The following is a 12,010-nucleotide window of genomic DNA, read 5'->3' as shown; positions in this document are numbered from 1 at the left end:
ATTTGGAATATTTGCAGCCTGGCCATGTCTTAAAGAAGGAACAAGCATTTTCAGGAAAGGAATCCAAGCAGGCTGGGAAGCAACCCTTGCTAGAGTGAATTGCATGACTAAAAGGGAGTCAAATGCTAATAGTCAAGGCAACAGGCAAAAAGTCTTGAAGGCATTTCAGGAACCTTTGAGGCAGCCCTTCCCATCACAGGCCCAGAGGCCTAGGAGGAAAAAAGAATGGTTTCAGAGGCCTTGCCCAGGGTACTGCTGCCTTGTGCCACCTCAGGATGCTGCTGCCTGCACCTTGGCTCCTCCAGCTCTGGTTGCAGCTCAGAAGGCTCCAGATACAGCTTGGGCTGTTGCTCCAGAAGACATAAGCTGTAAGCCTTAGTGGCTTCTATGTGGTATTAAGCTTACAGATACACAGAGCAAAAGAGTGAAGGAAGCTTGGGAGATTCTACCTGGATTTTAAAGGATTTACTAGAAAGCCTGGGTGGTCAGGTAGAAGCCTGCTGCAGGAGTACCAGAGCCCCACAGAGAAACTCTACTAGGGCAGTGCTGAGAGGAGATATGGGGTTGGAGCTCCCACACAGAGTCCTTACTGGAGCACTGCCTAGTGGAGCTGTGGGAATGGGGCCACCACCCTCCAGACCCCAGAGTGATAGAGCCAACAGCAGCTTGCACCTTGAGCCTGAAAAAGCCACAGGCACTCAACTTCAACCCATGAAAGCATCCATGGGGGCTATACCCTGCAAAACCACAGGGGTGGAGCTGCCCAAGGCCTTGAGAGCCCACCCCTTGCACCAGTGTGCCTTGGATACAGGACATGGAGTCAAGGATTATTTTGGAGCTTTAAGGTTTAAAGTCTGCCCTACTGAGTTTTAAACTTGTGTAGGGTCTGCTGCCCTCTTCTTTTGGCCTATTTCTCCCTCTGAGAATGGGAATTTTTACCAAATGCCTGTACCACCATTGTAGCTTGGAAGTAAATAATTTTTTTTTTTAATGTTACAGGCTCATAGATGGGAGGAATGTGGCCTGAGTCTCAGATGAGACTTTGGGCTTTGGACTTTGAGTTAATATTGGGATGAGTTAAAATTTGGGGAGACTGTTGAGAAGGGATTATTGTATTTTGCAATGTGAGAAGAACATGAGATTCTGGGGGCCAGTGGCTATATTAGTCAGGGTTCTCTAAAAAGACAGAACTAATAGGGTATATGTGTATATGAAGGGGAGTTTACTAGGAGAATTGGCACACGTGATCACAAAGTGAAGTCCCACAGTAGGCCATCTACAAGCTGAGGAGCAAGAAAGCCAGTTTGAGTCCCAAAACCTCAAAAGTAGGGAAGCCGACAGTGCAGTCTTCGGTCTGTGTCCGACGGCCCAAGAGCCCTTGGCAAACCACTTGTGTAAGTCCAAGAGTTCAAAAGCTGAAGATCTTGGAGCCCAACATTCGACGGCAGGAAGCATCCAGCACAAGAGAAAGATGAAAGCCGGAATATTCAGCCAGTCTCGTCCTTCCATGTTCCTCTGCCTGTTTTTATCCTAGCCATGCTGGCAGCTGATTAGATGGTGCCCACCCAAATTGAAGGTGGGTCTGCCTCTCCCAGTCCACTGACTCAAATGTTAATCTCCTTTGGCAACACTCTCACAGACACACCCAGGAACAATACTTTGCACCCTTCAATCCAATCAAGTTGACACTCAATATTAACCATCACAGTGGGCAAGAGAAAGGATCTGGGAATGTTGGCTTGGCTGGGTCTGATTGGAGGGCTTTAAATTTGACCATTTACAGAAAGGTATGTTAAGGAGGATTTTAACCCCAGATCTTTAGGGCCAACAGACCCCTCACTTCTGAAAGTGTTCTGGCATTCATGTTCCAGTCCTGTCCTGGTCTTCTTGGCTCCAAAGGGAGGATTTGTTGGTTTTGAGTATTGTTAGAGGTCAAAGCTTTTTGTATTGTGCAGGCCTAGGCAATAGGACTTGCAGTTTTGGGCTCTGTTATACTTAAAAGACAACTCAACATTTTGTTATCGACAGAGTGGGTCCTGTTTGGGCTGGTCCTGCAGTTATAGTCAGAACCTTATCTAAGTATACACAGCTAGAAAACGGCAGCCCAGTTATTTCAAAGCTCCAAGATGCCCTGGGATCTTTTATCATCACCTCGCTTTTCTGAGCCACCAGTGCCACCCAACGCATTTCCTTTCAACATGATTTCATTTTGTTGCCAACTATCATGTGCCATGCCCTGACTCCTCTCACCTCTGATCAGTTTCTTAACTTGCCTCATCCTGCCCTGGTAATGCCTTGCAAGGGCTCTGCTGTAGGCAAAGTCTACCACTTGCCCCAAGCTGGCTCATGAAACCTACCTGCCTTTCCTCCCCACATCCACTGCTCTGCAATGGTTCTTTATTCTTCTATAGGTAGATGTCTTACTTCCCATACTCTGTGAGGTCAGAGATGGAGGATTAAATGTCTTCTTTCTCTCCCACAAGGAGGCAGTACGAGCTGCATAGTAAAACTTAAGCCCTTCCTACACGAAATTAACTATCTTTAGACTAAAAGATAAACAGTAGCAGCGCCCTTGTTCTGTTTAATCTTGGCTAAAACAGAATGAGTTTGCATAGCTGGGGACTCTCCACAATGGAGCTGGGTCACAGGTACTCAAGTGGCCAGGCCCAACTACCTGGTACATGATTAATAAACTAAGGCAAAGACTTGGGCTGCTTAAAATATATACGTATTTAATATAGATAAATAGAGAGATATATAGATATATATCATTTAGCTTGGAGTATCAAGGAAGCCTACAAGTTAGGGTTAGACTAAAATTCTTTTTATGTTAACAGTTGACAACATTTTAGAGGTGTGAAGATGCCCTTTCTCTTAGTGGGAAAGGGAGAAAAACAATTCATCAAATGGAAAGGGGTCCCAAAGGCCTCATTGCCCACAAACTCTCACCCTGGCACCATTCTGCCCCCTTTTCTCTGGGTAGACATCAGTGGAGAATCAAGACAGTGCTGTGATAGGGTTGGAAAAGTACTGATAGGAATGTTGCAATCCTGTTGTTTAATTTGGAGAGAGTTGCTGTATCTCCTATATACTCTAGCCTTTTGTTTCTTTCTTTTTCTGTAAGATGAGTAGAGGGAACTAAAATTAGTGTTTCTCAATCTTTAAAGAGCACAGGAATCCCCTGAGTTATTGTTAAAAGTGCATATTTTGACACAGAAGGCATGCAGTGGGCAGAGATTCTGCCTGCTAACCAGCTCCCAGGTGAGGACCACCTGCTGCTGCTGCTGGTCCAGGGTTGGCCATTTGCATTTTTAGAGGACAGATGAGTGTTTAAAGTCCTGCAAGTGCTTGCTTTCTTTTAATGCAGATAGGCCCCAGAAGATAGAAATCAGTCAATGACCTTCCAACTCCTGGATGAGCTCAGTTTTGATGGGTTGGAGCTGACTGAGTTAAGGAGGGAGTTCTGCCCTGGAAGCCCCATGCATGGGGAGTGAAGCTGTGTGCCTAAGGCCAGGTGGGAGCAATGGGGGTGCTGGGCACCTCAGGTGTTCTGGGTGTTTCTGGAATGGAAAGGCCAGGAAGTGAGAGGCAGATAGAAGCAGAAGTAGGATAAATACCTCTTAGTCTAAAATTGTGTCGAGAGCCCTAGATGCTACTTGAAACCTCTTTGGAATAAAGTAAAATAGAAACAAATAAACATTGGTATTTTGTTTTATTGTGTTTTGCATTTTGGTACTTTACTTGACCGACCTACATAAGAATTTGGTAAAAAGATATTCACCCAAAATCACAGCTGACGGAGCTAAAAAATGACCCTGGGCCAAGTCTGTGGCTCACCCTAAATGCCCTCTTCTGCTCTCTTCTTCATGCTTAGGGGATGTCCAGATCACAGAGAACTGAAAAACAAGCTTCATTCCCAACTCCCCCACACTTTCATTCTCTAAGGTGAAAAATGTTTAAGAAAAAACTCAGAAATTGTGACATTAAGTAGAGTACAGGCATTTTAATTATATGCAAACAAAGAAAAACTCATGACTACATCAAAAGAATTATATTAATAACACAAAATCAAAGCATATTTCCAGTTAAATATAGAAAAACTTGTGGGCCCATCAGGACCACAAAACCTGCATCCTCCTCAGATTTCTTGATATATCACACTTGACTAGAGGAATTTGTACAGGAAGAGGAAATTCAAAGTTGAAATAGAAGTAGAGAAAATAACCTACAGACTTTTTTTTTTCTGGGTCTTTTGATGACTTGAAGCTTGAATAATATCCAGCAAGGATACATATTAAGGGAAAACTATTCCATTAAAAATATTTCCATAAACTACCTTCCCCTATTAAATATACACATACTTCTTTAAAATTGGGGGAGAAGTAAATTGATCATTTAAAAGGCAAGTTATTCAACTGAAATCATTTTTGAGATTTTTCTAAATGACAAATTAGAGACATCATCCAAACATCTATGGGTCCAAAAACTCTTCTTCCCCCAACAGCTTTACCTCCAAAAGGCATCAAATATTAAAAGTAACAAAAATACTAGAATACTCTTTGATAATACAGACCTTTTATTAATAATTCAATTGGCCAGAGAGACAAATGAGTAGAAAACATCATGTCTAAAGGGAAGACATACGACCCACCTATTTTATATATGGCAAATCAAAGAGCTGGGAAGAATTACTACTTAGAAATAACTACACATACATGATCTGTTATATGCATCCCCCTGTAAGAGGAGATTCTCTAGGTTGAAAAAATAATTTTCTGGTCTCAATTTACCCATTTGAGCTCAACATTTCCCCGCTCTAGCTCGTGGGCAGACCAGGCCAGCAGGAAACAAGATTTGAGTTGAAAATCCTCTTTTATCTGCCACCTCCAACCCCTAAGCCCTTGCTCTTCTGTAAGGTAACAAATTCTTAAAACGTCAGTCCAAAATTACAGACATGCATTTTTTGGCCACTTTTGCTCTTTTCTTTATTTTTGGTGTTTTCTTTCTATTTGCAGTTTTAACTAATTTATTACTCGCAGAAGAAGTCAATATCCTGGAAAAAAAACAAAAACAAAAAAAGATTGAACGAAATAGCCTAGGCTAAAAAACAGATGTAGATTCTGTATTTAAAATAATATCTAATCAGAGAAATTTGGATTTAAAGTAAGTAAAGGTTGACCCCCCAAAAATATGAAATATTTACCACTTCAAGTCAAAAACTACTTACAATGAAGGTCCTCAAATGAACCTTTAATTTGCAGTTATCTGACAGATTTCAGCTTAATGCTAAGAAGTGATGACAAGTGAGTCCCATTTGTGTAGGATGAGCAGTGTTTGCAGCACAGCAATTAGCTCCAGAAGAATCACTTCAAAACAAGCACCTTGCAAAGTAGCTCAGAAAGCATCTTTTCTTTCTGTCCTGAGTTTACAGGACCCCAGGGCATTAGGAAGAGTATAACTTTATTTCATACATAAATAGAATCTATTTACCACAAAAATAAGACATTCAAAGATTGTTCTAGAATATTTCGATTTGATCAAAAACATGATAATTTTTTTTCAGCCTATCTTTAGTGAAAACCATCTGTAAGAGTCAGTTAGTGCTGACTTTGGTTTCTTTATTTGTTACATAGACTGCTTTGCAAGATAACTTGCATCTAAAACAAAAGAGGTACTGTATTGTATACTTGAAATTTGCTAAGAGGGCAGATCTTAATGTTTACACACACACACACACACACACACACACACAAAGGTAACTATGTGAGGGGATGTATGTGTTAACTAGCTTGAATGTGATGATCATTTCACAATGTATATCAAAACATAATGTATGCATTAAATGTATGCAATTTTTGTTTGTTAATTATAACCCAATAAAGCTGAAAAAATATAGAAAAAAGATGAGACAAAAAATAGTAAATTGAAATAAAACAAAAGGGGGTGGTATAGAGAAAGTTTACTCATCTTTCAACGTTGACAGTAGTTATAAATGGTCCCCCAAACCTCATTATCTCAGAAAAGTCGCCACTGAAAGTTGGAGGCTTTGTTCTATACAACTTGTAAGTTGCATGATGCATTTTTAACACCAGCCTACATTGCCCCAAGATCTGAGTCCTTGTCTAGTCACTTTTGAGATGCTTACCGTGGTGGGAACTTCCTTGGTAGCTTCCTGGTACACACGCTGTTCCTTGACCAAGTTCCTGGGGAAATAACCCACGACTCCCATCTCGTCCTGGCCATCACCATAAACCTAAGTGCCCAGAAGAATAGCAATCAGGAAAAAGCTGATGCTGAGTGTCTTCTGAGAAACTCGCAGGCATCCTCTTTGCTGATGGTGAGAATCATAGCTGCCAATACCTCCCTTTCACTCCGGGGTCCAGGGGGCTCTGCGGCAAATCCGAAGTTTACTTGGAGCACTAAGTTAAACCGCAGGAATTGTGCATCTACTGTTTAGTGGCCCAGTCTTATTTCACTACTTTAGCATGACTTTATTTTACGCAGTCTTGTGAGTTGCCTGAAATCTTTTTTGAACCCATAAATAAATATATAAAGACAGTACTTTTTTTAAAGTACTGTAGACACTTATTTTAAATGATGCAAATTTCTCAGTTTTCAACAATTCAAATGGCTTTAAATTTAATCCTTCATTAATTTAGAACTTACCTTTAGGGTTGCAGATGAGGACAGAAAATCATCCCTGCTTCATCCCTCCCCAGGGACCGCCCCTGTATATTTTAACTGAAGAACGCTGATTCTTTCGAATTAATTAGGGTGCAAAGTTTCCTAAAAGAATATTGATACTTAGACTCACTGCCAACACACATGCCTTCTACTTGGCAAATCTTCTCAGACGTTTTCGGATAAGATTCAAATTCTTTGGGATGTTTAAGCCCCCATGTATTTGACTTTTTTTTTGCCAAAATATCACATTAACCTACATTTGGTTTTGTTACGAAATTGATCTTTCTTTCTTTAAAATGCAATAGCAAATATACCTGCATTTTTGCATTTCCATCTACAATCACTACATGGTTCTTAACAACTAGTATTAAGCATTAAAAAACGTTGAAGGTAGGTAATCAAGGAAAAGTTAAGAGCAATATGCGTCAATAGGTGTTTAAATTATCTCATCTTACACTGCCAGCCCAAAATTCTCCAGCTCCATTTTCTTTTACCAGCTTTGAGTACACATAGATCTGCTGCCCTTTTTTAACGTTAATGAATCTACAGTCCGGGGCATTATAATCTTCTTGAGCACTAGCCAGAGAAATAGTATCTGGAAGAAAAAAATTTTAAATGATTACATTTTAGGCTCCTGAATTTTATAACAGTAAAAGGCAATGTATATTAGAAAAACTAGAAAATCAGAGTGACTGATAATTCCCAGTTCATAGCTGGTGTCTATCCAAGAGAAAGAAGACAGCCAAGATATTAAAGCTGCAACAAAACTCAGCCAAGTGAATTCTCCATAGTAAGACACCAAACACGCAGACCAGAAGAAACAAAGCTGATAACATACACATTGGAGGAGATTCACTTCAAAGTACAATTCGATTTTATGCTATTAGTGGATATATTTTCAATTATGTAATAGAAAGATAATGAAAAGCATAAAAAAGTCCTTACAGACACACTCATCATCTGCACAGAGCTTCTTGGAAGCTAGACGGTCCATAAATATTCCATGCACAGCACATACAGCCACAAGACCCGGGAGGAAAAGTAACAATATTCTTGCCATCTTCCTTTTTTCTGTTTTAACTTGAACTGTGACTGGAAGCAGGGACTGACTTCAGTGGTTCCTGCCTTTTATGTGAAAGCCAGAGCTCTGGGTAAATACCCTGGCCAATTAGAAGGGCCTACCACCCCTCCGTTTTCATAACAGGCTACTCGGCTTCAGGGGCTATTTAGCGTCTGATTTTCCAAACAGAGTCAAACTCTGTGTCTTTCTACACACAGATAATATCCAAAATGGTCCACTATTGTTAAAGCTGCTTTAGCAGTGGTCTATTGCATCAATCAGTAGGGCTTTGTTGAGAGGACTATGAGAATTTCAAACCATTTTTAGTTTTAATTCACCCCTAATTTTCTTTCAGCTTATGAGCAAAGACATACTAGTTGTAGGAATTTGTTGAAAATGTGAGATCTATAGCACAAATAATTTGATTTAAACAAATTCAATTAATAAATCTGGATTTACATAATAGATAAATGAAGGATTCTTATGCTTACAAATCTTTCATGATAGGATTCTTAGAAGGCATGCCTGTCCCAGGCTAGAGATGAATTCTAACATACTAGTTGATGCCCCATTTAGACCCTACTAGTGGGGAAAGAGATGGGTGGGTTGGGAAAAATAGGTCAATCTTTCCCCTACCTCTTCTCTCTAAGACTTTTGCAATTCAGTCTCAAATGCTCAAGGGTGACAGGTCAAAGAGAAGAGAGTGAAGTTACAAGTTTATGTTACCTGGAACTTCCTGCTTCTGAGCATGTTTCCCATGGGGAGAGGAGCACTCCTAGAGGCACCAAAGTGGAACCGCCAGTCCCTAGCTCCATCTATTCAGCAAATATTTACTGAGCACTTACTGTGCCAGGTTTTGTTCTGGGCACTAAAGATATAGCAGTAAATTAAAAAAAAATATTTTGGCCCCAAGTGTTGCTTTCTATTAGAAGAGACAGACAGTAAGTTACTGCTTTTTATAGGGTGTTTGAGGCTGGCATCTCTCCCATAAGGTGGCCCTTCCCCTGTTCTTATCCATTGCTTCTAGAATAGAGATCCCTCTCAGGATGCCCTCTCCACCTTGGTTGATGATGTGACTTCGGAGCAGTACCTTCTCCCCCAACCCCAAAGTCGTAACCTCATAAAATGAGGGACAAGAATTTAACTTACTAAATAATTTTGTGCAATACAATTTCCCAAGGGATAAATTGGTAAGGCAAAATATAATAAAAAGGTTTTTTGTTTTGGGTATATGTGTGTGTGTGATAGAGTTGTATTGGTTTGAGTGCATCTGTGTGTGTATGTAAAAGAGTTTTGGTGTGGGTATGGGTGTGGGTATGTGTGGCTGTGAGTGTGTGTGTGTGGCTGTGTGTGTGTGTGTGGCTGTGTGTGTGTGTGTGACTTTCAAGGGAGGATCTTTTATATAGCTGGTCCTGATTGGAAAGTCTGTTTTATTCATACCTTCATTATAGACAAGGAAACTGAGGCACAGCAAATGCCAGAGTGGTCTTTTTGTTTTTTGTTGCTTTTTTTTTTTTTTTTTTTTCGAGATAGAGTATTGCTCTGTCACCCAGGATGGAGTGCACTGGCGCAATCTCGGCTCACTGCACCCTCTGTCTCCAGGGTTCAAGCAATTCTGCTGCCTCAGCCTCCCAAGTAGCTGGGCTGGCAGGTGTGCACCACCATGCCCAGCTAATTTTTGTATTTTTAGTAGAGACGGGGTTTCACCATATTGGCTAGCCTGGTCTCAAACTCCTGACCTCAAGTGATCCGCCCTCCTCAGCCTCCCAGAATGCTGGGATTACAGGCATGAGCCACTGCACCTGTCCTAAAGTGGTCATTTTGAACCATCCTATCTAAAGGTTACCAGAGGGATCATGGTTCAATGCTATTTCAATTCATTGTTGTCAACTTGGAATTGTCAAATTAGAATAAATCATTTATTTCCTGTTTCACATCAAGGAAAGATTGAATTCGATATTATTTTTGAAAGCAGAATGCCTTTCCAATTTTTCTCCTGTAATCAATCTAAGGGTCTAAATTTCTGGGAAAACTAAAGTATTGATTAAATCTTCTTAATCGTGATTGTGCAGCTGTTTTATGGACTGTTCCAGTCTCAAACCAGCCCTCAGCATAGGAGAGTTAAAAGACAATTGTCATTTAAGAGGCACTTGAAGAAATGGGGACTGCAAAAACTCCCCATTGGGGAGCATATACAGACCCCCAAAAGCAGAATAAAATGATTAAAAATGAAAAGCAAAATGTGACATTCAAGCTATCACAACTTAGAAAATCAGGCTAATGCTAACGTGAAGCCATTATTGGACATTTGAAGGTGAAGAAATAAAGTAATGAGATAACCAAGCCTTCTGAGTGCAGCCTGGGAAAGCTTGTGGTGTTCTGGCATTCTAAAGTGGCAGAGACAGGACAGAAGCTAGAGGCTTCTCAGTAAAATTGCATGCAAATAGGAATTTGAACTTGCAATAATTCAGCAAGTAGCTGTGTCTGGCAGTTATGCCGAAGACACTGGGGCCACTGGGGGTTCAGTAAGGGTTCTGGCCCCAGTTTTCATACTCGTTCCTCTAGATTTTCAGATGCATTCTCCAAACATTTAATCCCTAAATGACATTTTCCCCCTTCAGTTCCTAAATTAGATTCTCTGTCTGGAGTTCTTAAATGGAGGCCATGGCTCCTTTAGGATCTAAGCATGGGCTCGGTCAAGTGCAGGCAGCCTCCTTGTCATGGCCTACAAGCTCCTGTAGGATCAGGCCCTTCTACCTCTGGGATTTCACCTTTTGCTCTCTCCTCCACTCGCTCTGTTCCTCCCATACCAGTTCTCTCTAACTTTTGAAAACACTAAACTCATTTCTTCTTCAGGTGCTCCGAACTTACTGCCTAGGATGCTTTTCCCCAGATACTAGCATTCAGGTTCCTGGCCAAGATGCCTCCACAGACAGAACAATTTAAAAGAGCCACTTCAAACCTTCCTCCACCCAATCCCTGTATCACGTGGCTGCAGTACACTGTCCTAAGGCATGTATCATAGCTGACATGCCTGCTTTATTTACTTAGTTTGTCTTCCAACCAACACTATAATGAAAGCTCCACAAGGCAGGCATCTTTGCTATCTTGTTCCTCACTCTGTCATTAGCACCCGGAAAGATACTTGGTGTGCATTAAATAGGTATTCACTGAATGAATGCACAATTGCTCTGAAATTGTACGCATAGGGGTGTGTGTGTGTGTGTGTGTGTGTGTGTGTATGCATGCATTTTTCCCCTGGGCAAAGTCCCTGGCTTTAAAAACAGATTGATAACACCTCTAAGAGTCATTGAATAAATCATTAGGGTAGAAACTCTGGGGTCTTGCAACTTGCCACCAAAACATGGTCCCCAGACCAGTGACTTTGACATCACTTTATAGAAATGAAGTTTCTCAGACCTCACCCCGGAGACACAATCTAAATCGACGTTTTAACGAGATACTCAAGTCACTTGTATGCACGTTAACATTTGAGAAGTACTGTTTCCAGGCAAGTAAAATACCGTAATTTTAGCTCACATTCTTCATAAGGTCTTGGCTGGATATATTTTCAAGGAAAAACAAATGCTTGTTAAATACTCAAACGGAAGATACTATAAGGCTTAAAGTTTAAAATGGAGTTTTGAGTTTCTTGCAACTGAGGTAGGAGACCAGCAGAACTTGTTTTCTGGTCACCACCCTGCTGACCAGAACAGGATCTGGTCCAGGCAGTAAAAAGTGAAGAAACCAGCAGGGACAAGGAGATGTCAAGAAAAGCGATCCTCAGCTGTCTTCATTGTTTATTAGCATAAGCCACTCCCATAGTGCCATGACAGTTACAAATGCCATGGCAACAACCTGGAAATTACCACCCCTTTCCATGGCAATGACCCAGAAGTTACTACTCCTTTCCTAGAAAGTTCTAAATAATCTGCCCCTCAATTTGTATTGAGCCTCCCCTTAATTTGCATGTGACCGAAAGTGAGTTTAACTGGGTATAAATGCAGTTGCCAAGAGCCAATACTTTGCCAACTCTGGGCACACCGTGTATGAATTAGCCCTGCTCTGCAAGGGGCAACACTATTTACCAAGACTGCTGTTTACCACCACGAGCTCACCCTTGAATTCTTTCCTGGGTGAAGCCAAGAATCCTCCTGGGCTAAGCCCCAAGTTTGAGGCTTGCCTGCCCTGCATCACAACCATTTCCAGAGTTAACATTATCCTCTATTTATCAATATACTACTTTTGAAAAACACCATTTGAGTC

At 41.1% G+C, this 12,010-nt stretch overlaps 1 protein-coding gene across 1 annotated transcript; it reads right to left on the bottom strand.

Moving 5' to 3' along the window:
- Positions 1-3,978: 3,978 nt before the first annotated feature.
- Positions 3,979-7,861, bottom strand: OTOR (otoraplin). Its single transcript, XM_001137931.7, has 4 exons — positions 7,630-7,861; positions 7,140-7,279; positions 6,146-6,253; positions 3,979-5,053 (listed from the first exon to the last, which is right to left on the bottom strand). The coding sequence occupies exons 1-4, from the start codon at positions 7,742-7,744 to the stop codon at positions 5,030-5,032; spliced, it is 387 nt and encodes a 128-aa protein (XP_001137931.1). The 5' UTR covers positions 7,745-7,861; the 3' UTR covers positions 3,979-5,029.
- Positions 7,862-12,010: the final 4,149 nt, after the last annotated feature.

This window comes from Pan troglodytes, chromosome 21 (genome assembly GCF_028858775.2).
Source record: "Pan troglodytes isolate AG18354 chromosome 21, NHGRI_mPanTro3-v2.0_pri, whole genome shotgun sequence".
NCBI classification, from domain to species: domain Eukaryota; kingdom Metazoa; phylum Chordata; class Mammalia; order Primates; family Hominidae; genus Pan; species Pan troglodytes.
The sequence above is the reverse complement of the archived record's forward strand: the minus strand, read 5'-3'. Positions and strand labels throughout refer to the sequence as shown.